General features: G+C 46.4%; 1 protein-coding gene across 1 annotated transcript in view; it reads right to left on the bottom strand.

Annotated features, from left to right (window-relative positions):
• Positions 1–27,830, bottom strand: part of PXN (paxillin) — a 55,822-nt gene that overhangs the window by 23,786 nt on the left and 4,206 nt on the right. Inside the window, exons 2-3 of the mRNA XM_067550105.1 lie at positions 714–940; positions 66–181 (exon numbers count right to left, since the gene is read on the bottom strand). Coding sequence (XP_067406206.1) covers positions 66–181; positions 714–940 — 343 coding nt within the window. The remainder of the gene's footprint in view (positions 1–65; positions 182–713; positions 941–27,830) is intronic.

Below are 27,830 nucleotides of genomic sequence, written 5' to 3'. Positions count from 1 at the left end.
CTTACTGCCCCCCGCACCCCAACCCGTGATTCAAGCGTCTCATCTCCCAAGAAGGGGCAGGATACCTGTAGACGTGCTCCTCTTCACTGGCGCGCGAGGAAGGAGAGCTGACACTCTCTCTGGGAACGGAGGCACCAAAGCTTTTGGCACTGGAGCTGTACACAGGTGACTGGGGCTGAGGCTGAGGAAATGAGATTTATATTGGAGACTGAGAACCTCCAACAAACGCATACACTGCAATGAAGTCACACACAGCGAACACAGGACAAAGCCGGACCACAAACAGCTCTGCTTCAGATCAGCCCCAACCCCCACTGCACAAGCTAACCCAGCAACGTCTCATGTTCACTTTAGCCTCCCCTGCGAACTCTGCATCTGAGCTGGAAAGCCCCCAGTCTCCTTTCCACATGCTGCAAGGTGGATGATTCATACTAGTCTTGTTGTACTGTGGTTTTCACTGGAACGTTGATGATGGGACTTCAGCTGGTATTTTGTCACTAACCCAGACTTTCCCTTCCCCCATCATTCCATCTTGCTGGACATCCAGACTTCCCCTATTTCCCCACCACACCAGCCTGCTGGGCACCCAAACTCCTCCTTCCTCCCTACAATCCCCTTCCTCCCCTCATCTCCTGCACCCCTAGATATGCTCCACACCAAATCAGAAGACATGCACAGACTCCTCCTCTTCCCCCTAGCATGCACACACTTACTTGCTGGTGGATGTATCGGGAGACACCGGGTTGCCACTGGTCTAAAGGGTCAATCACAGTCCCATTTAGGGCTTCATTGGAAGGAGGGGGCGGCACAGGTGGGGGCACTGGGATCTCCTGGTATGTATGGTTTCCAGTTGGATAGGAATAGGGTGTTTCCTCCGACAGGAACACTGGCCGTTTGGAGATGTGAGAGGTGGTGGACTCAAGGTCCGCTAGCAAAGCATCTGCAGAGAAACATGAAAAGTCTTTTTGTCTTGGCTAGGCAGAAAAGCAGTTTATTCCTCTTCCCTTCATTCAGAGGGTGACACGTTTCCAGCCCCGATGGGTGATCTACTGCACCCATCTACTGCACGTCCTGCAAAACAAGATTCCATTCTCTGCAGCACAGCACTGCATGGGTCAATAACACTTCTGCTATGAAAGAAAACGCCAGAAGAAATCCCAGTCCAGGATTTTGTGCTAAACTGGGGAATTGCCCAACAGCGAGAAGCCTTTAGTCTCACTGTACTTTGCAGTAGAAGAACTCAGTACAGATCTACATCAGATATTGACACAGACCAATTACAAGCCCCATATCATCCTAAAGTCATTAAAACATGACTGCGAGTGCCACTTTCTCCAGGAAACGAGCTCCCTGGAAGAGATTTTTCTCTGGAGTCTCAGGAGCCTGAGCTGGCACAAAAGAGACTTGAGTTTCAATCAGTCTATCAGTGCAGCAAGCTAGCACTTGTGCTCCAGCCTCCCAGAGGAACAAGATTCCGCCTCTGCACACAGCAAACCACACCAACGGTTAACTGGATTCCAGTGCCTGCCAGGTAAATGCAATTTTATCTCCTGGAAACAGTTCTCAACTTGTTGGGTGGAGACTGCTCATAAATTCCTGATGCAAAGAAAAAAAATCTCCATGAAGCTAGAAACACACACACTAGCATGCCACACAGAGGGAAACACATAATGAGAGGGTAAAACCCTCTCAGGAATCTTAGGGCAGGAAGAATAGTCCCTTCAACCTCTAAAATTGGGCAAGAAAAAGCATCCCCACCATTGCGGCTTTCTTCCTGCAAACTTTGCTCCTTACCTGGTCCAAGCACAGCACCCTTTGCACTGACTCAGACAATCCCAGCTTGCTGGGCCTATGATCCCACCTCAAGGAGCCTGCTGCAATCCCCAACGGTGGAAACTCCAGCGAAGCATTGCATGTCTGTACTGTACTTGCTTTCTAAAGAAAACCCTCACTGGCTGGGTGCCCAGCCTTCCAGAGAAGCAATAGATGCCAACACACGCCTCTTTAAGGCTATTAGAGAAGAGAGGAGCTGGTCCACAAGGGACACAGGCATTCTCTATTACCAGAGTGTCAAGACATACCAAGCAGGACAGTTCAGAGACGAGGAATGCTGCCAGAGTCCAGTGCAGTAATGCAGCTTACGTAGGACTAGGATATGAGGCTGCTTTTCCAGAAGCCCTTTAACTGCCCTGGATCTCCATTCCCTTCACCACAACTGCAGACCAACAGTCTTCAGGGGATCTCTCAGCCATTTTCCCCTCTGTGTGCTACAGCTAGCTTCAGCTCCTTCAACTCAGAGGGAAAAGATCTCTGATTGCTAGGCTTCACAGAGAGCTGGGCCCTCAAGCCCCAGCTGGCATCACGCAGTCCTGACAGTGCATTCTGATGGCAGCCTACTGGGTCCAGGCATGGACCCACCACCTCAAAACCCCTTCAAGAGCTAAGCAGCTCATACCAGCCCAACACATTCAGTAGCCCTTAGAAAAACTGCAGTCAAGGGTCAAATGGAGGACAGAAGTTGTTACACTATTCAGAGAAGGAAGGGGAGGCTTTCCTGTTCTCCCAAGGGCATCTTCCTCCATAGGCCAAAGTGTTATTGTGGAGAATGACCCGTTAGCTCGGAGCCCATCCCTATGGCAGGGCAGAATAGAGGGCCCCAGCAGAGGAGGTATCATGTTAAATTAATGCCATGACTTTAGTCTCACCAAAAAGATACTCCAAGTCATTTAAACCATAGTCATCATCCTACACTGGCCAAAATATCCCAGGAACAGATACTCCAAGGGCTTTTCATGGCTGGGGAAAGGTCAGTCCAAACTCTTCTAAAGCAACAGAACAGAGGGTGGATTCCAGAGCTGACACATACCTCAGAAGAGACAAGGAAGAGTTGCTGCTGCTCTGACTGTGCAGGTCCAATGACTGTGTGGTTTTGTGTACACAGTTTCCTGCACAATCTCTATCAGGGAAGGTGTGGTTCTTGCCTCCATGTATGTCCACGAGCCAATGACTAAAGCAAACCAGACTCCACCAGGAAGCAAGAAAACCAGGCAAACTCAAGCCTTAGGAGTCCCCACGCCCGTGGCCACATAAAAGCAGAGAGTCCTGTGCAAGGCATTCTGGACACAACTTCCTTCCCTTCCCTTCTCTCCCCCTCCCCCCCCCTAGCCTTCTCCCCATTCTACTGCTCTTCTCCCCTCCAAGGGGCAGACACAAGTGACTTTCTGCTCCTCACCAAAGCTGCCTTCTCAGATTGCTCACCCCTCAAAGGAGAGGCTGAGCAGAGGGTACTCCATTTCCTCTTACTACACAGCACAAAACTCAGTGAAACTAGTTTGATGCACCTGCTTGGTCCCATGTGTCAGGGTGGATGGGGGGGAGGGGGGTGTTGGACAGGCGGGGGAGGAGAGAGGACAGCATACCCAGCTATGTCAAAAAACAAAACCTGCACATTGATATTAGAGTGCCAAGGTGCACGGAAAGGAAGCATGGACACAGCTACTCCCAGCTTGTGAAAGGGTTACGTGGCAGACAGTACAGTTTAATTATTAACTTTCCCCCACATCCTCCCCCTTCCTGACTTGAGCAAACAATGCAGCGCTGAGGAACAGGAAGCTGGAGGGGGATCACTCACAGTTACTCAGCCAGAACTTCTGATCAGGGGGGCTGGTGAGGAACTGTGCTGTGCTTCAGCTTTACAACCGCTTTCAGCACAGTTCAGTTCAGGGCAAGATTCCCCCAAGGTCTGTACACGTTGGGCAGGGAGAGGAGGAGAGAGGCAGAAAGGGAAATAAGGCAGGGAAAGGCAGGAATCTGCCATCAGAAGGGCTGAGAAACTCCTTCCGAGGTTAACATCCGAGTGACGCTCAGTTCAAATACACACTTCACAGCCAGAGGTTCCCGTCCACCTCAGAGACACACTACTGTTGGAAAACACAGCACGTTCTATTTTTATTTTACAGGGTGAACAGAGACAGGTCACTGCACTAACCCTCACTCCCAAAAAGGACAATGGGGCCCAGGTAGTCAAATTGTACTGGTCTGCGGCACTTTCAACATGTGGAAAAGTCACCCACTAACGGATTAATCCAGCCAGGCCTTCACAGGCTAGCCCACAGTGCAGGCTGCTCCTTACATACAAATGTTACAGGCTTCACTGATTTCTTGGTTAAGGAAATGTTCCTCTCCCCTCCAACGCAGGCAGTGCTGTGTGATGCTAGAGAAGCAGATAAAAAGGTTTATCTTTTCCAACCAACATGAAACGTGTGCTGAATAATCTGGACTCACTGGAGATCAACAGTTTTTATACCACTAGTGGCCAACGGAGGGCACCATGACATCTCTGCAGTCAGGTAGATGGAACCTGACAGAGCAATTTGCTAACTTGGCAGCAACACATCACTCCAAAGAGCTGCCCTTATTTTAGATTTGCACCCCAGCCTTCCGCCAGTCCCACTTTCATGGCCAGCTCCCCCCAAGAACACACTGCAGCATCTCTGGGACCACAACCTGACACCCCAGTAACAGCCACACACGCTGCAGTAACATCACCATTTTACAATGCCTCCTAACGGTCTCTGATTGAAACCTTCTATCTGCTAGCGCTCCTCTTGTAGTCTGGAAACCTCCAAGGGTACAGAGAAGTTAGGGGCTTCACTCCAGAGAATGGATTTAGTCCTCCTGTAGCAGTGGACAGGTACAGCGGAATACAACAATTGAACTTCAGGTCCACTGTTTCCCCAAGGAGCACACTTCCCGGAATGAAGCAAAGGGATTGTACTGAACATGTCTCAACCTGGACCCCCAAAGATTCATGGCACACAGACCTGGGAGCAATGCACTGGAAAATATTCCACTTACTGATGACTAAATAAGGCTCAATCTTCCCAGAGTGACGTGGGAACTGTATATAGTGCCATAGCTTCTAATCTCCATCGCTGGCACTCCCATTATCGACCCTGTTACTGTCAAACCTTCTAATGTGGGCAGAATATTGCAGAATAGGATGTGGGGAGAAGGGGGGTCGCCACTGCAGCAACATTACTCAGTGCCATTTCTATGTGCTGCTATCACTTCATTCCACTCACAGAGCTTGTAAAATGCTGAATCAATAATGCAGAGATGAGACACGGAGCCATCTCAATGCTTACATCCTGAAATTCCCTGACTCTCTGCATGGCTGGGTGGTCCTAAGTCACCGGATAGCTAGGCCAACAGCACCTGCAGATGTCCACAAAAATTATCTGAGATTGCACGCGGATACAAATTTTGTATCTGCACAGGGCTCTACTTATGATGAGACAAGCAGCAACTAGCTTTGCTATGGCAAGTCGGGCGTGAAGAGGAGAGTCCTCTCTTGGTAACACCAAGCATTACACTTTGAAGTGGAATCCGGCTTCAGCTCAGGGTGAGCTCAAGCTGTATCTGTCACAGACAAAGGACACAGAGCTTACATTCAAGCGGCTAGTCTATCCCAGCTTTCCTGTGCGATGCGGATTCTTAAAAAATACCTAGGTATTTCTGATGCACACAGTGCACATGGACACCAGGACCTTAACTTGCACCTCCCCCAGGAAGCTTTGCCAATGAAACATAATTATGAACTGCAATTTTCCTGCTATTTTCGTCTTTGAATCCCACAACTCTGCCAATGCAATCTGATCCGTACCAGTGGCAATTAATACAGACTATGATGCCTCAAGGTAGTTCCCAGCAATTGCCAATGTTCTGTCAATGATTTAAACTGCTTGGGACAGTGGTTTTCAAACTGTGGTGCGTGCAACCCTACTTGGCAGTCTGCAGAATGATATGTGGAGGATCAAGCAGTGCAAGGTTGGAGGAGGGGGGTTTGGGAAAGGAGTTGGGTCCATAAAGGATCCTTTTTTTTTTATGACTCGGTCCACAAGATGAAAAAGCTGGAAAACTTCTTAGGCTACACTGCCTTTACCAGTTCAAACAGCACTGACAGAGTTAATCACCTCCATAAGCAAAGCTCTGTTGCACACTGCGCATTCCTTCCCTATCTCCTCTGCACTAGACACCCATGCATTGTATCAGGTGGAGAACAGTTCATAAATTCCAAGGACTCTGCTGTAGTTTCCCTTGCCATTCCCGGCATGTCAGCACTTGCTATCTGGAGAATGCAGTATCCTCAGGCAAGCTCTACAAGCAGCCACACAGGAAAATGCCTACTCCTACAACCCAGGTTTGTCTGACAAAAGCAATAAAGTCAGACTGAGGATCACTACACAGCACAAGGAAGGCGCACAGGACCAGTTATCACACGGCTCCCTTTACAGATTTACATGTCAGTCTCCTTTTCAATAAAAGGAAATCTAACTTCCGCTCCTTCAGCCGATGCTATTTAGCAAAGCCTTCCAAAAGAAGTGCTGATAACATTTTCACTTGCATCTTCCCTATGGCATCAAGGCTTCCTCTTTGTTAACCCCCCACTGAAAGCCTCCTACGCATCTTAGGATCCCTTAACAGAGGAGAGAACATGAAGCAGGAGACAGCAGTGAAAGAGTTATGGTAATGCCCACATCACAGTACATTGGCAAAGCTAGAGCAAGCATATGCTGCTGGCCTCCTATCCACCCTGACTCCCCATAACACAGGTTGTCTTCCACTACTTAAGAGGAATCTATGAGATTTTCACAAGCTACCACAGTCTATTCCTCCTGCCAACCCACCCTCATGCCCCACTACAAGATATTCGCACAAGGAATTAAATGAGAAGGTGTTTGCAATCACATTTTAACAATGTCATGTCTAGTTCTCAGCAGAAGTGTACTTACTAGTTACATTAGAGGCTTCTCTTATGACCAGTTCAGAAGATGGGAGACTATATCCCAAGGAGCTAATCAGAGGGAAGTATGTACTCACTACGCTACCCACAGGGTCCCTCCCTTGTTTCCAAGAGCCTACTGCACTAACTCAAGTCTATGACTTACTGCTACAGATACATTACATCATTAATCATACCAAGATGACAGCATTGGTGCCAAAGGGGTGAGGAATTCCTAGGATTTCCACAGGCAGCTCATCTCCCTTCACAACAGAGGATGGGCCATTATTAAGGTAAGTGGACAGAACACCAAAAATGAGAGAGCACAATCTCTGCCCTACAAAGGAATGGTAACATAGCGAATGCAAGATACTCCAGATGCTTCATAAATAGCAGCCTTTCATTTTCAACAGCTGAAGGCCACTTCTTTGAATTCTGATCCGTCGGGCTATAACACTGCTTCTTGCTTGGGACATCTGGACAGTGAGCAACAAAAATGATCCAGGACATTTCAGCTAGCCACAGTGCAAAGCTAATGCTTCCAATGTTCAGCCAGAGCCTGTCTCCTCCTGGCCTGTCACAGGAGCTTCTCACCACCTCTGTGTTCCAGAACCAAGGATGTGGTGCGCAGTACTGATGCAATATATTTGGGCACAGGGGCTATGCTATCCTCACTGAAGTGAGATTTGTTAGAACTCACACTGGATCTTCATATCTGAATGCACCAGGCCTCTCCTGCCACACGCGCCTAGCACCTTGTTTGGAACTGTCGGATCTGAGCAGTGGACGCCTCCAGGGGCCTGGGAACTGGGAGCAAGGAGCACTAACTGGCAAGACAAGTTTCAACAAAAAGGATACAACACTATAGTAATGTTCGTTCTAGGCAAACCCACACCCAGCTTAGCTTTCCGTGCCACAGTGACACCATTCACCAGCAGGTTTACCTTGTACAGGAAAGACCTGATCTGGATTCAGACCCTTACTCTTTCACTATCCTCTTGTGAGAGACAGCCCTACTGACGCTCCAAAACCTAGGGACCCCAGGGTTGAGAGAGACTCCGCTGGACAGACTTCATTTCAAACAAAAGCCAAAGGATCAAACTTTAAAATCGCAACCCTCCTTCCCCTCATTAGCTGCAAATGAATCTTGCCTCCCCCAACTACGCAAATGCATGACTTGCGTTCTCATTTACAGGGAGACAGCGCAGGGTGGTAACACGATCCCCTGCAGGACAGTTCTACGTGGTGAGTAACTGCAGAGGAATGGGGAGTCTGGGTATATTTATCCCATTAAGCAGGCTTTCAGAAGGAGCACTTGCAATCCACTAGAAGAGCTGATACAACAAAGACATGCTGGAGCCTTCCTCCCGGAAACCCCTGGAGGGGGACAGATCTGCCCACGCCCAGGCAGGGCTTCTGGAATCAGGCGGGGGACTCCTGGATGGGAACAACAACAAGGGCAGCCCCTTCCAAAGTGCAGTTTTAGCCTATATTGGGAAAAGGGGAGAGAATAATCAGGAGGAGGAAACTGGGAGAAGTCAGTCAGGGCAGGACGGCATGTAAGCTAGCTCCCAGGGCGAGGCACAGTATGCTCATCACTACATCTAATTACGAACTACAAAAGGGACTCTCTGAAAACAACTCAATCCAAGGACTACAACTAGAACAATAGCAAGGAAGCATAAACTATGGTAATGCAAATAAATAAATATAATCTAGAGCCTAGGAACCCTAGGCACAGACCAGGACCCCTCTGTGCTAGGTGCTGTACAAAGAAAGAACAAAAAGATAGTCCCTGCCCTAAGGGGCTTACAATCTACGTATAAGACGAGAGACACCAGATGGATATAGCCAGACGGGGGAGCATAAAAATAACCAGTGAGACAATATTGGTCAGCATGATAGGCAGTGGTCTCTGAGCACTAGCAGCCAAATGGCTAGCAAGATTTTTATGGGCATAAAGACTAACCCCCCTAAAAGAGCCCACCAGTTCATGTCTGACAGAAAAGATGTAAGAACAGTTTAGCTTACCTTCGTTCTGGTAACATTTAAGTCATTTGGTAAAGAGGCCATTTAAAATGTTTCCCTAATTTAATAATACTTCGAGACCCTTACACAGAGGGCACTTGAAATCCAAAGTACTTCCTAGATATCAATGAATTAAGCCTCACAATCCTCTTGTGAGGTAGGAAAAGATTATACCCATTTTTCCAGATAGAGAAAAACGGAAGACACAGGTTCCGTCTACACTGCAATTAGATACCCTGGGGTGGCCGTGCCAGCTGACGTGGGCTAAGGAGCTGTTTAATTGCAGTGTAGATGTTCAGGCTCAGGATGGAGGCCGAGCTCAGGGACCCTGCCACCTTGCACGGTCCTAGAGCCTGGGCTCCAGGCCAAGCATGAAAGTCTACACCGCAGTTAAATAGCTCCTTCGCTCAAACCCCGCAAGCCCGAGTCAGCTGGGGTCTTTTAACTGCAATGTAGACAACGCCACAGAGAGAAGCGATATGCCCAAGATCACACCAGTACTAGCAACGGTAGTACCGACCAGCCCCTGGTGTTTTTCCCTGCTCTGTCTAGACCTTGGGCAAGTCAGGTTGTCTTGACCTGCTCTTACCAGGGTTAGATGACATGGTAAAAACCTCAGCAGCTGGTTTGTAATAGTGCTCTGGTAAATGCTATTCTATTCAGGTTCTTATACTTTGCCCATCATCGTCATACCTCCACATGCTACAGAAACGGTGGCAGAGATGCAGTACTTTCTGGCTTTCTGTCTGCTTGCCTTGCAATAACCTAGCTTCCCCTCTGACGGGAGATTAGGTGCACATTCACAGAGAAATCCTTGGCATCCCTCTATCCTCTGGCACCATTGTTGGCCTTTAGGATGAAAAAAAAATGAGGTTGTGTGTCTACAGCAGTGGTTCTCAACCTTTGCAGACTATTGTACCCCCTTCAGTAGTCTGATTTGTCTTGTGTACCCCAAGTTTCACTGCACTTAAAAATTATTTGCTTGCAAGATCAGACCTAAAAATACAAAAGTGTCACAGCACACTGTTACTGAAAAATTGCTTACTTTTTCATTTTTACTATACAATTATAAAATAAATCGATTGGAATATAAATATTGTACTTACATTTCAGCATATAACATATAGAGCAGTCTAAACAAATCATTGCCTATGAAATTTTAGTTTGTACTGACTTCACTGGTGTTTTTTATGTAGCCTATTGTAAAACTAGCCAAATATCTAGATTAGTTTATGTACCCCCTGGAAGACCTTTGTGTACCCCCAGGGGTACACGTATCCCTGGTTGAGAAACACTGGTCTGCAGCACTAACCTCTACAGCTGCATGGGTGCTGCAGTAATGGTCAGAGAGTTTCAGGAAATTGTCAGTGTATGCAAAGCTTCAGACATCAATCACCACAGCAAAGCAAGAAATACAATTCTTGTGGGCAGCTACACCACGCAACAGACACACAGACAGACATTAACTGCCACGCTGGCTGGATTGGGGGGCAGAGGGGGGGCATTTATTATATTATTTAACATCAGTAGGTCAAAATCATAACTCATGTGAGAGATGCCATGTCAGGTACTGTTAGAAAGGCTATAATGTGCTAAGTAAGATGATGATGTTTATGCTCATATGTTGTGTGTGTAAGAGAAGTTATGGATATGGTTGATATATCTGTATTTCAAATTGTGCTATGTCTGGGTAATGCCCCAGACAGGATGGCTGCAGGGATGGCCTCCTTAATGGCCCATTAAGACATTCACAGGTACAAAGGGCCCAGCGGGAGAAGCCTGGGATATATCTGATGAGTCACCAGGACTTGCTCATGTGACTCTGGACTCCATTTTGGTTCCTGTGAAATTCCACAAGCAGCATGGCAAGGGCCAGAGGACATAAAGGGCAAGTGCCCGGGATCCATTTTATCTTCAATCCTGTTCAGCCTTCAGCTACCTGTCTACCTGTCAACTCATCTATAACTGAAGTTGTGAAACAAAGGACTGAGACCTATCCAGGTACTGGATGTACACCAGAGAGACTATACAAGCCTGCAAACTCCACAATTCTTCTAGAAACCTGATATATATGGACTTTCAAATCATTTGTATGTATCTGATTGATTTAATCCTTTAACGTTTCTCTTATAGTTTGTTTCTTTCCTTTTATAATAAACCTTTAGTTTTAGTTACTAAAGGATTGGCTGGCAGCATGGCATTTTGGGTAAGATCCAAACTCGTATTGATCTGGTACTGTGGCTGACCCTTTGGGGTCAAGAGAAACCTTTTTAGTAAAGAGCATAGAGTTTAAATAACTGGTCTCTTTACTGGACCTAGGGGATGATTGGGAGCCAGAGACTGAAATGCAGTAAAGGGGGCTGTGTGTATTTGTATACTGGATTCTTGATAAACAGTGTGGGGTATCAGAAGCACTGTTTGTGGCTGGTTGGGAAGCCTGACTTCAGTGTCACCCACCAGTGCTGGTAGAATCTGCTCTCCTTTTACAGCCTGCCCTGACCTTGGCATTTTCAGGTGGCTGCCCTAGGCACGGAAGGGTCACACTAACTTTTTATCAGAATCATTTTACAACTGTTTTATCATGGTTCAGATAACTCAACAACACGGTTTGACCAGCTAGCACGAACAGAACCACACCAGGTCTAAACAGAGTTGTAAAAACAATTACATTTACGCCGCCTTAGGGCCTGCATATTCGGAGAATCCAAGATACATCTACACTATGTGAGGAAACTACTGCAGAGACGATCATTGTATGGAAAGAAGATACTCACCTGGTTCCTGGTCTTTTATATTCTATTCAGGTTCTTGTGCAGCCCTCATCACTGTAGTACCCAAACACCTTCCAGTCACATATTAAGGGATGTTACTAACATTTGTCACATGTGGTTCTCTTTCTCCATCCCTCCCCCCAAGGGAAAATTGCATGTTGTTGGTTTTTTCAATTGTATCATATGTACACTGTGCTATGTATTTGTACTGGCAGAGGCAAACTTGAACAATTGTATCTTGCATTTGGAAGGAAAGGCAGTGAGGTTTGTGGGAGACCTGTTAGGAGTGGAGGAGAGAAAAGGTCAAGCTGATCCTTGGAGTTTATTGCTTCCATAGAGCCAAATTACTGGGACTACATGCGACCCTGGCTGCGAGTTTAGATCCCATATCCCAGTGGGCCTGACAACTGGGGACATTTGCCAGTAGGTTTTAAAACTCATTTAGCTAAACTGATTTGAAGACTGGTTAGGAGCCATAATGCAGGCCACAGTTGTAGCTGGCTGTAAGTGGCCTGACCCATTTTGAGTGAAATGGTTTCAACACTGGTGGTGGCCACCTTAAACTGGAGCTACACTACAGCTCTAATTAGCTCTGATCAGCTTAGCCAAACCAGTTTTAAAACTGCTTAGAAAATATCCCAGTTGTAGAAAGGCCAGCACTGTTTCTGGGAGCAGAGGCTATTGGTAAATTTCTATATACACACAAGAGCTGCATTGTGGGATGCAGTTAAGAGGACCGTGCAGCTGTGATGATTGTAGCTTCCTGCCCATGCTGATACAACTGGCTCAGTCAAACCTGAGCTGAGGATCCTGTTCCAGAAGTTGCAGCCAATTGGTTACAACTAACTATTGCAGATGCTTGGGATGGCAGTAGTGTATCGACAAAGGCACTGTACAGGCTTTGCCAGCGGAAGGCACTCCAGGCAACAGTTTGTCGTAATTCCTTTTCACCTAGTGCAGATAGATACTGGGGTAAAGTACAATCCTTGGGAGAGTGTACAGTATCTCTTTGACTGGACCAATCCTAGAAAAAGTTTTAAAAGAACAAAACTGAGGGCAGAATTTGACCCCCACTCAACACTTCATTGATCAGCCTGACCCAATATCCCACACTAGCCATGGACCCACAGAAAGGGATGCACTCTCTGGCCTATGATGTACAAATTGTAAGGCTAGCCCCATTGGGTTGGCTGTTAGTTAAAGGAAACTCCGCTGCCACCAGGTGAGCTCAGACCTCACTCGAGAGCCCTGTGTTGCTGAGCTGATTTCTCTTAAGGGATGGTACAGAATATAAAAGTCATTTCAAAAGCTTTCCTGGAACTGGCTCAGACCAACAAGCCCCACCATTTCCTCCCAAGTTTACACAAGTAATTTGCTGAAACCCATGACCACTCAACAGTTTTCACAATGGTGCACTTGACAACATCATGCTGAAGGTGCTCCGGACTGTCAGCATCTCTCGGGGTCAACCTTTTGCCAGCGGCTTCCCACAGTGGGACACCCTCTAAGAGTATACACACTTGGCTCTATAAGAGACCAGCTGGCCATACTGCAGCTGTGCTCCAGAAGTCCCTGTAAATCACAACCTCTTTCCTTGAGTCAGCTCCTCTATTCCCCCTCCTCCTGCCACTAAGGCAACAGACGAGGTATTTTTGGAAATGCTGGTTCCATTCACATCAATACTTGGACAGGTAGCTAAGACCAATCTTAACCAGACCACAGGGTAGGATGGCATAGCTTCACAGATACAATGCACAGGCTGAGAGAAACTGCAACTGCCTCAAAGACCAGGTAGCAGTTTCCTGAAAGAGCAGCTCAGATCCACAGCACATAGTTACCCAAAATCCAAACGGTACAAGAAAACCGCAAAAGAAAAAGATTTTCCTAGCACATCAAAAGTTTTCCACTTCATTCAAACCTTGGAAGCTAGACTGGACCTAAAACTCAAACTGGCTGAGAGATGTCAGCAAATGTGTGTGTTAAAAGAGAATTAAAACCAGATTATGCTTTTCTCTTTTACATGCACTAAGGCAGCCAGCGGCTCCCCTCCACCCAGTCCATTCTCAGTCAGATCATGGGGGTGTTTCACAGTGCTGAGTAGGCATTTTTCCACCAAACAGACTAAACTGGACTAATTGCCCTCATGCCTCTGAAGCTCTTGAAAGAACAAAGCTGACACTCAGAAGTGGCTGGATAGCACTTGTAGTTATAGGTGCTAAGATAATACTAATCAAACCTCTCAGGCGTTAGACAATTGCTTACAGGGGTCAGGAAGCACCATCCCCTAACCTCTGCTATATGCAATGTTGCACAACCAATCAAGTGAATTATCTGGAGTGGGAGCATCACCTTTTCTGAACCATTAGGTGTTGACCACTGACAGAAACAGAATGCTAAACTTGAAGGACCAACAGAACACCTCGTTTGTTCTTGTGCTACTGGGTTGGAAGGCCATGCTTGGATTGGAAGGCCACAAAACCAGATACAGCCATTCCAGTGTCCTGTGACTTAACCTACACCCATTCCTCCCGCTCTACCACACTGACCAGAATAATATACACCATAAATCACCAAGTGGAACCCTGGGAGCAGTAATCCCCACTTTCTTGGATGTGCATACACTGATGAAAAATCAGTAGCCACTTTGTTCATTGTATTTTGTCCCTTTTAGTCTCTATCAGTTTCAACTGGTTGCTGTGTACTTTGCTTCCAGACCCGAGCATTTGAACTTAACGGGACTAGTGCAAGTTCTTCCCTGGCTCAGGGCCCACTCACTTCCCTTACTAAATATCCTGCTGCTAATTTCTCTTTTTTGAAGAGGTGGAGTTTGTTTGTTTTTTATGTCTGTACTTTCTGCTTTTTAGCCAACAGCAACTTTCCCCACCTATGAAATAGAAAGAGACACCTTATATTTGTTCCTCCTTGTTTTTAAGTTTTGTCCTAATCCCAGCAAACCCACCTCAGATCAAAAAGGGTTATCACATACTGGGGCCTGGGGCCCTGTGGGTTGCTCCTTCGTATTAAGTATGATAATAAATACAATGTACTCCATTTTACAGCAGCTACATGCAGCCATCTGGCTCCTGGTAACATGTGATCCTCACTTGGATAGTTTGGATACCCCTGGGATAAAGATTCACAGGCATGAACCCCAGTTGTGTGAAGCCTTAATAGGAAAATATCCCATGTGTTAGATGTATCAGTTCTCCCCACTCACGTCATGCCTTTCCAGCCAGGCTCACTGCAGAGATCAAGGGCTCATGGACCTTTGGCCCAGGTCCTGAATGACAGGAAGTGATTGCCAAAGATGTGTAAACTCACTGACGGAAACACCCTTCTCTGCAGCTTCACAAACAACCACTAGAACACAGTTAGGAAAGGGTTCAGAAAGTCACAACTCAAGCATATCCTGTGACCCAGCACATGGGCAACCCAGCAGCCAGAGTTGCTCTCAATGTGAGTATGATGGTTACTAGCACACAGCCAGTTTCTAGAAGGATGAAGGAGAAGATCCCAAAGGGGAGCAGCTGTAGAATGCTCAAGAATAGTCTCTACTGTGTAACAGTGCTCTGTATTTCATCGAGGGATCTCAAAGAGCTTTATACACAACCTCCTGAAGGGAGAAAAGCAGCATCCTTATTTCAGAAATCAGGAACTAAGGTGCAGAGAAGTGAAGTGACTAGCCCAAGATCTCACAGCACATCAGTGGCATAGCCAGAAACAGAGATCAAGTCTCCCCACACCCAGCCCAGTGCTCAAAAACACTGAACGAGACTAAAGCAGAATGTTCCCATTGTGAATGTAAAGCCTCCTTCTCACTCTGCCTCCTGCAGCGTCAGGGATCAATCTGCAACACAGAGTTTACCCCACACACTGGGACGGCTTGATCACCACAAACTGAGAGCCATCCTCTCCAGCCTTAAACCAATACACCCTTAAACCCCCGAATACACTGGACTAGAACTTTCTCTCCAGCAAGCAGGGGTTTTTTTTACATTCATAACTCATGCAACAAGCTCAGAGGTGCCAGGGCTATGAACTGCCAAGCCTAGAGGTGCCAAGGCTCAGCCCTGGCATAAAGTAAGCATTGGGTGGGTAGATTGGCCCCTCTGCTAGGACTGCCAATTGTGGTTGTGGTGAACAGGGACAAATAGAACAAGTACAAATATCTCACAGAAGATTAAACAGTAAAAATGTGTCCTTATTGACCTGGGCTGGATTTGAGCCAGCATCCTTAGGACCATGACCAGTCCACTGAGCTCTCCAGTCCTCCATTTATTCCAAACGGCACTGCAGGAATTTCAATCAGAGGCAGGCTTACTGCCAGAAAGTTTCTAGAACTACGATCAACACCCTATTGCAGAAATCAAGATTTGCTCTACCCTGACAAAACACTGCCAGGAAAACCTTCACGAAACTCAACAAGCAGCGGCTGACTTGGTCCCTCCAGAAACAGCTTCCCAGGGCCAAGGTCACTGAGCAAAACACTGGTTCCCTCATATTCCTACAGGAAGAAGGGCTCAGCCAAGCCAATTATCTGAGGAACCAGACCCTTCCTGCTACATCAGCATACAGCTCCTCCGCAAGAGCCAGGTCAAACACACAGAATATATTGCTATCCCCCAGACTGTCATTGAAATGCCTTTGGAATCCTGTACAAAGGACACATCACTATTCAAGCGCAGCTTCTTGCAGGCAGCATGAGCACCAGGCCAGCTTCAAACCCTCAAGACATAGGACACTCCTAGGACTCCAAAGTGCCAGGTCTTGCAGCTAGAAATGTCCATTCCATGGCACGCAAGGCCAGGACATAAGCTGCAGCCAGACTTTAAGATTGTCCCAACACAAACAGACTGTTCTAAGCTGTTTCCAAGAATCACAGAAGCATCTCTTTACAGGACCATAAATATCACTGAAAGACCATTCCTGAGTGCAAGGAATTAAAGTGGACCTGGGACCGAGGACACTTACCAGGCAGAGGACTAGATACAAGCTGGAAGGGGTGTTAGCAAGTACAGGAAAAGCACTGAAATAGAAAATTTAGCATGTCAAAGATAGGGCTGCGAGATGCTTGACTTCTCAGCATACTACCCCCATTCCAAGATATTGGCAGCAGCCTGAGCTAATTGGTGTCTGTCCTCATAGCTGCTGCAAAGGGAAAGGGATCCCTCTGTCCTGGCTACTAGGATGGGGAGCCTTTTTCCTCCCCCTTACTCTCCTTTCCTAGCCGGCTTTATGGCTCCTGGCAGCTGGGGGAGAACACTATCCCTTGAGGATCTGAACCTCTGTTCTTTAGTGCCGAGGCACCGGGCAATCCTCTCCCAAATCTGCCTGAAAAGCACATATATAGACAAGGCATGGAGCCGAGCGCCAACCACAGTAGCACTAGCTACATGTGTATCAGGCAGAATGAAGAATGCTCCTGGGGCAGGTGCTCTATTCCCCACACTGCCAAAGACCAGAAAGGACTCAGAGGAGAGCTGCAACCTGCAGGATCCAGCTGAGAGGAAGCAGCATTCAGCCACTGCTGGGCAGCACTCCAGTCGCCCACTCTCCAGAACGTCTTGCCGATGGATAGTGGGCGAGTGCATTTTTTGAGCCCTGGGTGGACTATTGGGTCCCAAGTAACAGAAATACTGACAGAACTGCAGGAATATATTGCAAGCACCCAGATCAGAACAATAACTCTTAACAAAGCTGCAGCATCTGATGGTACAACACAGTAACCGTAGATCATTTTAAATACCCTAATATTAACTAGTTCACGGCGCATCTGGAATAGTTTGAAGAAGCAACTTGATGCCATATACATACAACTGCAGGTTACAGCAGTTTAAGCACCTCCATGGAAGGAAAATAGCTCCCCCCAGGAAGAAAATGTAGGAACTCCAGTGGGCAGTCATCACTGTACAGGGAGGTTAGACTTCACAGCACAGGACAACTCTCTTAGGGGTAACAGTGATCAGCTGTAAGGGTCTGGTCATCCCTGGTGCCAACCAACCTTAGCCAGTGATGTCATTAGCAGATAAGCGCTGACTATCAATCTATGAATTTTAAACTCTTTAGGGCTGGGAGTGTCTTTTCATTCTGTGTTTGTACAGCACCTAGCACAATGGGGGCCTGGTCTATGACTAGGGCTCCTAGATACTAACGTAATACAATCAGATAAGAACGGCTAGAAGCACATCCAAAGAAAAGGTAAAAACTCACACCACACAGCTCCCCAGTGAGTTATCTGTCTTCTTAAGAAATCTGTCAGAGACAAGAATGCATGTGGGCCTTTGAGCCAAAAACGAAAAAAGGGCAAGAGTGAGAGTCACAGAGCGATGCAGAAAAGTTACACGAGGTTCAAGGGGAAAATAGAATCTTTTCAACCAGTGCAAGTACTGTCCAAACAACAAACAGATCTGCCTATAAACTGCCAGGCAGAGGGGACTGTAAATTTTAAAAAGACACACACACAAAGAATGATACAAAGACAGAAATATTAAGATAAATCATAAATTCATTCAATACATTAGAAGCACAAATGCTGCCAAGGGCACTGGGGTGCTCTCCAGACCGCCATGGGGAAAGGGGCCAATAATAGGATGAGAAGCAGAAAAGAAATTAAATGAGTATCAGTCTTTAGTACTGCAAACTGTGGGGACATTCCAATCCTCAAGATTCTTTTAAAATGGGAGAACAGAAATGCAGGTTTAACAAATTTTAGTCTTTGAAGAAGACATCGTGAAGCAACCTGAGATACTCAAGTGCAGAAAATCACCAGACATGGGAAGGCATTTATCCCAGGGCTCTAAGGTGCGGCAGAGTGAAGATACTAAGGAGGACAGACAAATGCATCCTTAGAAACACAACGGCATCTGCAGATTGAAAAGCCAGTAGTGGTGTGGGCAAGGAAGCTCTGGGCAATCACAGATGAATGAGCATCAGTATTGAGGACTCTTCGTGACAGGTTAGGCCATTAGAACATGAGTAAAGAGAACCTGATGGGTCAAACCAGCAAGCCTCACTAACCTGCTGGAGGGTTTTTTAAAAAGTTAAAGGAATGTTCGCATGTAGAATTTGCTTAAATTTACTAATTTTTTCTCTCTCTAAGTCTACCTACCAATAAAGCACCCTCTAAATAGCACAGCATGGCTGGGTTTTCTTTTAATTTCTTTTAAAAATACGTAAGGGTTTTTCTGCCTCTATGTTGATGTTTACAGGGTGTTTCCCCCAAGAGAAAGTGAGAAGGCCTGACAGCGAAACCAAGTTGCTTCTTTTATGATACAAGAAGTGCAAACAATGATCAATACAGCAACAAAACTGACTACAAGTTTAACTTATTTTTCAGTGACACTTCTCTGAGGCGTTACTTGCAGAGATGCCAATCTTGCTCTGAGATTTTTAGAGATGTTTATGAAAAAATCTGGGGGGGAATTAGAGAGGTTGCTCTGACCTCTCTCTCCTCGCTTCCCTGGAGACACTGGGACCTCTTCCCCTTCCTGTCCCCTCCCTGTCTATGGCTAGGAAGGCTGCACATCCCTCGATGCACCCTTGACCCCACCCTTAAACAGGGAGAAGGAGAGGACTGGTCCTAGGAAAGCTACCCTTCCATTGTCACCTAGAGGCCTTAATTACCTTGGCCAGTCCCAGGCTGGACCTCCTTCCTCCTTCCCTCCCTCTGTCACATTCCATCTCTCCTCCTCCACTGCCTCCTCCTGGCTCTCCGGCTTCTCCTTCCATGCAGACTGCGCAGTGAAAATTGATAGAAGGCAAGATGCGCTGACTGTCAGTGGGGTTAGGGGCACTGGATTCGCTGGCCGAGCCACTGACTGCATGTTGCGCTCTAACTGCCCTGTCTTGAACCCTACTGGCACACTGCACTCTAGGTACCTAAAGCACATTAACATAGTCCAGCAGGGTGTACAGGGCAGCGAGACTGCAACATGCAACCTGTGGCTTGGGCGGTGAATCCAGCAATGCCCCAACCCATTCAAAATGGCCACAGCTCGCCTCCTACCAAACCCTGACGGCTCAGTCTGCACATGTGCCACAGGGGCAGTGGAGATGAATGCCCCCCGTGGGCACAACTCTATTTGCTGTGTTTATCAGACCCGAGTGGTGGCGAGGGGACGGACGGACGGACGGACAGTCCGTGCTTGCAAAATTAAGACAGAATTAGTAGTTTTGTAATTACAGGTAAAAAAAAAAAAAAAAAAAAAAGTCAGGCGAATTACTGAAAACTAGGGAGCGCTGACATCTCTGCTATAGCAGGTAAAAATAGATTCAGACAAAGATGTATTTTTCAAACTTGACAGTGCATCTTTAACAAAACAGAATGGTGGCCCAGTAGCCATAACTTACTTGGATTAGCAACGTTTTTGACACAACCCTCATAAAAGATATGAAAAACAAAAATGGGACAGGAGGTAAAATCATTGCATAGATTAAAAATCTGTTAATGTTATGGACCAGTCTTAATGAACAGCAGTTTCTCAGTATGATATCACAGCAGGGAACAGTATATTTAATAATTTGGGATGAGAAGCAGGCAGTGAGGTGGTGAAGCCTTTGGACGGCACTAAGGCCAGTCTACTCTGGAACGTTTTGTACCTTTTCCCAGCTCAGGAGTTTCACCAACATGTCATGAAAACACAGCGGTCCAGAGAAAAGTAAGAGAAATGGTTAGAGATTTGGGCAGGAGACGCAGAAGGTGAGAGTTAGCAAAATCTAGAATAGTTTACCCTGTAAAAGGAGAAGAGTTAGAGGGCACCTAACTGAGATTCTCTTATCTTCTCCCACAGCATGAGAACCAAGGGAGGCATTTGTTCTAAAACATACCACAGGGAGTCATCAAGACAATGACTGTGATCAAATATTTTTATGATCATTAACATCTGTACCTATGCAAGATAAGACAATGATAGGTGTAATCAGATCACAGGCTTTAGGGTTCAACCTGATCCCCTGCAGAAGTCGGGCAGGAGCATCCCCTGCTGAGATCATCATTGCACAAATGGTCAGACACATGATGGCTTTTGCCCCCTCCCACCTTGCAATGAAGTATGCAGCCTTGACCAAAGGCAGCACAGAGCACTTCATGAACAAACTATCTGATCTGGCATGGCAACTCCTATGTGCCTAGCTAAAAATATCGCCATGCTGAGCAAGGGCATTGAGAAAGGTCTGCTAAATGGAGCCATGTCCTTGCTCATCACACTGGCTTTCACCCTACAAGTGCAGAGCATGGCAAAAAGGGAAATCTAACAGCCTCACCCTGTACAAAAAAACCAACAATCCTAAATAAATCCCTTAATACTCAGCTAAAGTTTATTCTTTGTTCACTTTGCTTTCCCTCTACAAATTTACCATAGAACCGGATCAACCTTCCTGCTCTTAGCTTCATCCTCCTCTTCCCGGGGGTTTGTGCCCCCCCCTCCTAGCTGACAAATATCTCCTGCTTTTCACCCCACCCCTGAAGGCTTGCAACATCCAGTGTCACAACCCATGGCCATAATATGTTAGAGAACAAAAGATGAACCCCAGGAGGAAGTAGGTTTCATAAAGATAAGAGAAAAGTCACTAAAAAACCCCTCAAGTACCAGCCAGAACATTGAGGTTTGTGTAATTGAATGGAAGCAGCACAAGAAATGCAGCTCGGGGCAACTACACATACAGGTTCCCTTCTTAAACCTCAAATCACTTCCTAAGGAATAAGGGTTTTCATCCCGAAAGAAATTAAAGCCCCCCATTCAGCTTCAGCCTTGGTTGTCTCCCTCTGCTCCCTCGACACAGGGTAACATCGATCCTAGATAATATGAATCACAGAATATTAGAATAGAATACAGAATATGAAACAGAGTAATTTATATTAATGCACTCAAGTCAGGGGGCCCAGGCTGCCACAGTCAATTCAGCACAAATCCAGACCGACTTCAGTGTTCCAGCTCATCACAATCCCCCAGTCCCCTGAGCTAGGACCTGGGGAAAATCCAAGCCACACCTTTACTAAACCAATACTAAAAAGCCACATCCTGTAGGTTCACAAACACCTTCATGTACCGCAATACCTTAGCATTCCACTACCATCCAAGACTCCAAAATTAACTTGGTACGATATCTGAATTCAAAGAGCTTACAGGGAAATGCACAGAGATGCTAAGTCTTTGGTCACTGGGCCGCCAACCTATGAAGATAACTTCCTTCCCACCAGTGAAGGCTCCCCTCCTCTTCCATCTCTGACTGATCCAAGTTTCACTGCTCAGAGCAGCAGGAAACTAGACCAAATTCAACCTCCCAAAGCCAAAAAAAAAAAAAAAAAAAATAAAACCATGGCTGTTTCTGCCAAGAGAGCACTGAATATGCTGCATTCCATTTCATTAAAACAATTACTCAAGAGCAAGCCAAGAATTACATAAAGCTTCCTCTCTGCACCACCCCCAGATTCCTCCCTCCACCCCCTCACCCCAACTTGCACACCATGCAGCCTCCCGGCTCGGCACACAGCAAGTCTGCTCGCTACACATCACACCATGGTCAGATCACGCCGGAGGAAGTAATGCAAAATACCTCAAGTGTCACTAGCTACTCTACCCCCCATTCCAAAACATATGCAAGATGAAGAGAGACCAAACCTCCAGCACATCTGAATGCCCCAAGTCCTCTCTCTTTGCAGCCACCAAAATGGTGTACTAAAGTCGCCCATGCGCTCAGTCTCCACAACATTTTGCTTTTTGGTCAAGATCAAGCTAGGTGGCATTTACTAACTGATAGGTTCTCTACGAAGTAAGACTATAACTAGGCCTTGAAGGGGGATGAACTATGATCTAACTGAGTAGTTACCAACCCGTGGCATCTTTCAGAGTGGCCCGCGACTCCCCTCACGCTGGCTGCAGAAGGGAGCCACTGCCTAGGGACCCAGGTGGAGCACACCGTTTCCCTGCCGCAACCAGGGGGATCCCTCACTGACCTTCTTCCCTCTGGTTGCTGTGGGGGGCAGGGGAGAAAGTTCCGGCGGATACTGTTGTAAAAATTATATTTATGGCCCTCAAGCCAAAAAGGTTGGGAACCACTGATCTAACCAGTCTTCCCTCTCTCTAACCTCTATGATCCATGCCTCTAAACAAGCTCACGAAACAGAGGGTGCTAGAGGTGCCAGATGCAAGCAATCCTTTTCTGAAACACAAGAGCAGCATGACAGAGCGGCTATGCATAAGAGGTACTGTCCCCGGGAACTGCATCAGTGGACAGCCAAGCAGCAAACCTCCAACAAAATAGACTGAAAACTACAAGCTTGGGGCTACAGAATCTGTCTGATGATTCATTCCAATCCCCACAGCTCCCAGCTCGACTGACAAGTCAGAGCTGCTCCTACTTCACAGCACAAATAAAGGGCATGCTTCTCCTGGCACTCGCCTGTCGCCCACCTAGAGCACTCAGTTGGCCGCTGCTGAGAGATTTCCTGACGTGAATGAAATGGCATTTCTCCCCCTCCCCCCGTGCTCCAGCTCTCTGCAAGGATCCCGTCTAACTGCTGGAACTGCACACAGCCAGTCAGAACAGCTCCACCCGTACATCACACTGCCATCAGAGTTGGAGAGCCTCGCTGCAGAAAACCATGGGGGAAGGGAAGAGGGGAATCAGGCTACCCAGCTCGAAAGCACTACTTCCAAATAGGCTCACTCCAAGGGCCAGTGCGTCTCGGGTGCAAGAGTCACTTGCACGGACAAAACGAAACACAGGGCACTTGCCAGCAGAGAGGATTGGGGAGGAAAAAAACATAACTTGCAGTAAAGAGGGGGTGGAAAGACCCCACCCAGCTCTGCCAGCAGTTTGGGGCCCCACAAACTGTAAGACTCACCCCAATTTATGCTCACTTACACTCAGGCTCTTTTACCTCTTATCTAGGTTTTGAGATAATACTTCCCTGCCCCACAGGAGTCTTTAATCATGTGATTTAAGTTGGCCCAGCTCAGAGTTGCTAGTGGTAAAAGGACCCTATTTCCCAGAGAAAAGCCTTGAGCTTTATTTATAATCATGAAAGAGGGATGGACAAAGAGGGCTGGAGTCCTTAATCCACTGCAACGCATTTACAATCCACCTCGCCAAAAGCTCTTTTATTCTTGCCATTTTTACAGAGTGCACGTGGAAAGCACCATTTCAGCCCACAGCCCATAAACCCCCTATCATGGAGAGGCCAGACCCTCTTCTCATCTTGCTCTGCAGAGATGGAAGAAAAGTGAGATAGTATCAAAGACCTAGACAGGCAAAGGATTAAATCTGTCTGCCAGTTTGATTCTGTGACAACTGTGGGGCTGAGTTATTCCTGGAGATCTCATGCTGTTTGATTTACGAGCGAGCCACTTAAAGCCCTCGCTCCCCATATGAAGTGCCACTTTCTAAAGTCAATGCCCTGGTGTGGCATTTACTGTCTTGGACTTTCTTATTTCCAGGTTAGTTGTTTAGACTGCTAGGCAGTTCACAAGGGCTTTGGTCAGCATACTTCAAGAGAGTAAGGTGGACTCCAACACACCATCAGCCAGACAAACTCACTAGTTTGCCTAGCAATGCACTTTATGCCCTGGATTCACATGAACCTGGAATTTTGGGGGCTATTCTAGAGTCCTCTACCACAGCTGAAACATCAGAAATGTTTTTAGCCCCAAGTCATTGACTCCAGTTACAATTCTGCTTTGGTTTGTCTTGACCCGGGATTTGAAAGCATCAGCAAAAGTGTTCTAAAACTCTAAAACACAAACAAGCTAACGTAGATCTGAACATTTGCTAGGTTGCCATTTTTTATATGACACCACCACACTTTATTTTTAGAGCATCTTTAATGCAGAGCATCACAAAATCATTCACAGACTCAGTCATATGCTAGAATACAAAGGAAAATTAGAGAAAGAAATTTATGAGAGGATCTGGGAAGGGAAAAGCTCCAGAAATATGGGACAGGAAAGTGGAAGGCTTTGTGGCCTGTCATAGCAGAGGACACAGAGAAGAGGCCAAAGTTAGGTGAGTGAGGAGAGTAAGCTAGGAGAAAGGCAGTGGGGGAATAAGTTAAAAGAGAAACATAAAAGATTAAGATAGATTCACATATGGATTTGCTAGTAAAGATGACAGAGGCTGAGGGGGATAAATTATATTTTGACATTTTCAGGTGGAAAGGGTTTTAGAAATGCAAAGTGCTTAGTAAATGTTAATTACACTTCACAGATGCCCTGCGGGTAGGGAACTGTTACCCCTATTTTAAACATGGGGAAAAGCTTGCCCAAGGTCACACACCAGGTCTATGGAAGAGGCAAGAACAAAACCAAGAGTCCCCTGATTTCCAGTCCTGTGCTTTAACCGCTAGGCCACACTAGCTTAGCTATGAAAATCTATAACCTAATAATGTGCTACAGAAATTCAAGCTTTAAAAATGTTATACCGGATAGGCTCCGGTGAGCAGGGAGCAGATGACAGCCCTACTCAAACATTAGTGGGGCTTCCCACAGGTGACACGCCACTTCCAAATAACTGCAGTGCAGAAATTTATAACACAAACTCTCTAGCATCAAAAGGGAGCAAACAAAAACAGACGCAAAATCAACTCCAGAATACAAGTGATAGCATGTGGTCTAAGGGCTAAAACAGGGAACTGGGGACCTGATTCTCCTCTCATTTACATTGTTTTTGTGTCAGTGTAACTTCATTGACTTCAGCTCAGTTACTCCTGATTTTCATCAGTAGTAGTAAAAGGAGAAACAGGCCCTGGGAGTCAACACTCATGTATTTTATTCCTGGTTCTGCCACAGATTTGCTGTGTGACCTTGGTCAAGTCACCTACATCTCAGTACCAGTTTCCCCAGCTCTGTCTACATGAAGGCAATTTACACAGGTCTAAACCCTTCACTCACACTCTCACACACTCACACAACCTGCATAAAGATAAGTAACTACTTAAGCTGCACCAGTGTAAGACCCATTTGTGCTGGGGCAGTGCCTATACCAATGCAAAACTCTAGTGGAAAACTACATTGATGTAATTACACTAATGCAAATTCCTTAAACAAGGAATGGGGATAATACTGACCTTTACCTCAGAGGCAGTGTGAGGCTTTACATTGCTGTTTGTGAAATGCCAAGATACCCAGGCGAAGTATTAAAACTCGAGTTCAGGTTCTCCAGCAATAAAACAGTCTTTTTTTTCTATGAGTTGTATTTATTATAAATATAAAAGAGGGATGAGAAAAGAGGGCCTAGAGAAGTGGAAAGTATTATGATTCCCCAGGAAAAGTAAAAAGCAGGGACCAGTAAGGAGGAAGGGAGAGACAGAGAGAAAGATAGAGTGGATAATTAGGTATAAGGGAAGTTACCCATTAGATTCTCTAACAGCTGGTGAAGATGAAGTCAGAGGATCCATTTCAACCAAGAGGGCAGTTGGTCACTTGGCTATGTTGACCTCTCCCAGTTAGAGACAAAGGGGCTAAAGACAGCACAGAGTCCAGACTTTCAATGGAAATAGACTAGCAAGAAAATGAGCCTCTTTCTGCATTACACACTGCTAGAGGCAGAGGACTCCCTGTCTGAGCCCCCAAGACAATAAAGCCCCTGTTTTACCGGGTCAGAACAGCTAAGAATCTGAAACAAGTCAGATTCCTACTGTGGTGGATATTAGTCCTGTTTAGCAGGGGTGTCAAACTCATTTGCTATGGCGGGCCAGATTTGAATTAAATGTACTTCAAGTGGGCCAACATACCATAAATCGAAATACTAGGCACTTTTGGAGCGCTGTATCTCATGCACACAACACTCCACACGCTGCCGCCAGAGTACACAGATCTCGTGGCAGCGCGCAACGCCGCAAGATCTCATGGCGTCGTACTCTCTGGCAGCAGCGTGCTCTGCCACGACATCTCGCGGCGCTGTACCCTCTGGCAGCAGCATCCGCTGCCGCGAGATCTCAGGGCGTTGTACCCTCTTGCGGCAGCGCACGAGGCCACCAGAGAGTACAACGCCGCAAGATCTCGCGGCAGAGCACACTATCGCCAGGGGCTGGACCAAAAAGATTGGCGGGCCGTATCTGGCCCGCAGGCCGGATGTTTGACACCCTTGGTTTAGAGTCTTCTCACCCAGCACCAGCAAAGAGTCAGAAACCTGAGTCAGCTGACAGCCCAGGGGCTGAATTATTGCAGCAATGTTTCCTTGGGTGTAGGCCACAATGAAGCAATTTCACACTGAACATTTAGTTAGAGCAGGCCAGTACCAGGTCAGCTCTAAAAACTGCAAGGCATCCAACCTGAGGGAAGTGAGTCAGACAGACAGACAGACCCATCATGCACCTAGGGAGAGAAAGACAGACAGCATGACTCTGCAGAGCACAGCAATCTTCCCCCTACCAAGAGATACAACAAACAGCTGTAAAGATATGCACCTTGTTCCACATTTAGGACTAAATACCACTCCCAGGACTTCTATGGGAAGAGGAACAAAACTGTAAAAAGAGGATGGGAGAGATGTTTTTCTCTGTGGTGCCACAAGGTTTAAAATAAAAACTTTGTCTCATGTAGCTGAGTCTTTTAGCCTAGCACTTTACCTAAACGGTCAGACAAAATAAGCAGCCTCCCACCAGCAGCCAGCAAATGCGTCTAAAATCAGAACACGTTTGAACAGTTAAATATCTAGTGTTTATGCACAGCCAGAATGTTGCCATTAATACGTTACTTGTTAAATACCAAAAGCAATCTGTATTTATGAAACCTCTTTTACGAGCTCTGGTGAACAGTGCCCAGTGATTTTTAAAATTAAGTCATAATTGTTTTAGCTGGATTTTGCAATTAAAATGAAGCAGCACAGAACCAGAAATTTTTAACACCACAAAAAGATTCTAAAAGCAGGACCATTTTTGTTTGAAGTTATCAAGACAGTGCTTTTTTTAAACCAAGCTTAGCAGAGATTTTGCAGAAGTGTTTCCATGCCTCTCTCATTTCAATGAAAACAGCTGATGAAGATTTAAATATCCACTTCAGTGCTTGAAACTCAAACACTGCAATTTTGTATTAGTCCATGAGGAGTGACTAAGGGCTTGTCTACACTTCAAATGCTGCAGTGGTGCAACTGTGTAGTTATAACACTTTAGTGAAAACACTACCTATGCCGATAGGTGTGTTTCTGCCATCAGCATGGGTACTCCATCTCCCCAAGAGGCGGTAGCTATATTGACAGGAGAAGCCCTCCCATCCACGTAGCACTGTCTACAGCAAGAGTTAGGTCCATAT

Source organism: Emydura macquarii, unplaced genomic scaffold (genome assembly GCF_026122565.2).
Source record: "Emydura macquarii macquarii isolate MOO-44397 ecotype Brisbane River unplaced genomic scaffold, CSIRO-AGI_Emac_v2 contig_1254, whole genome shotgun sequence".
NCBI lineage: Eukaryota > Metazoa > Chordata > Testudines > Chelidae > Emydura > Emydura macquarii.
The sequence above is the reverse complement of the archived record's forward strand: the minus strand, read 5'-3'. Positions and strand labels throughout refer to the sequence as shown.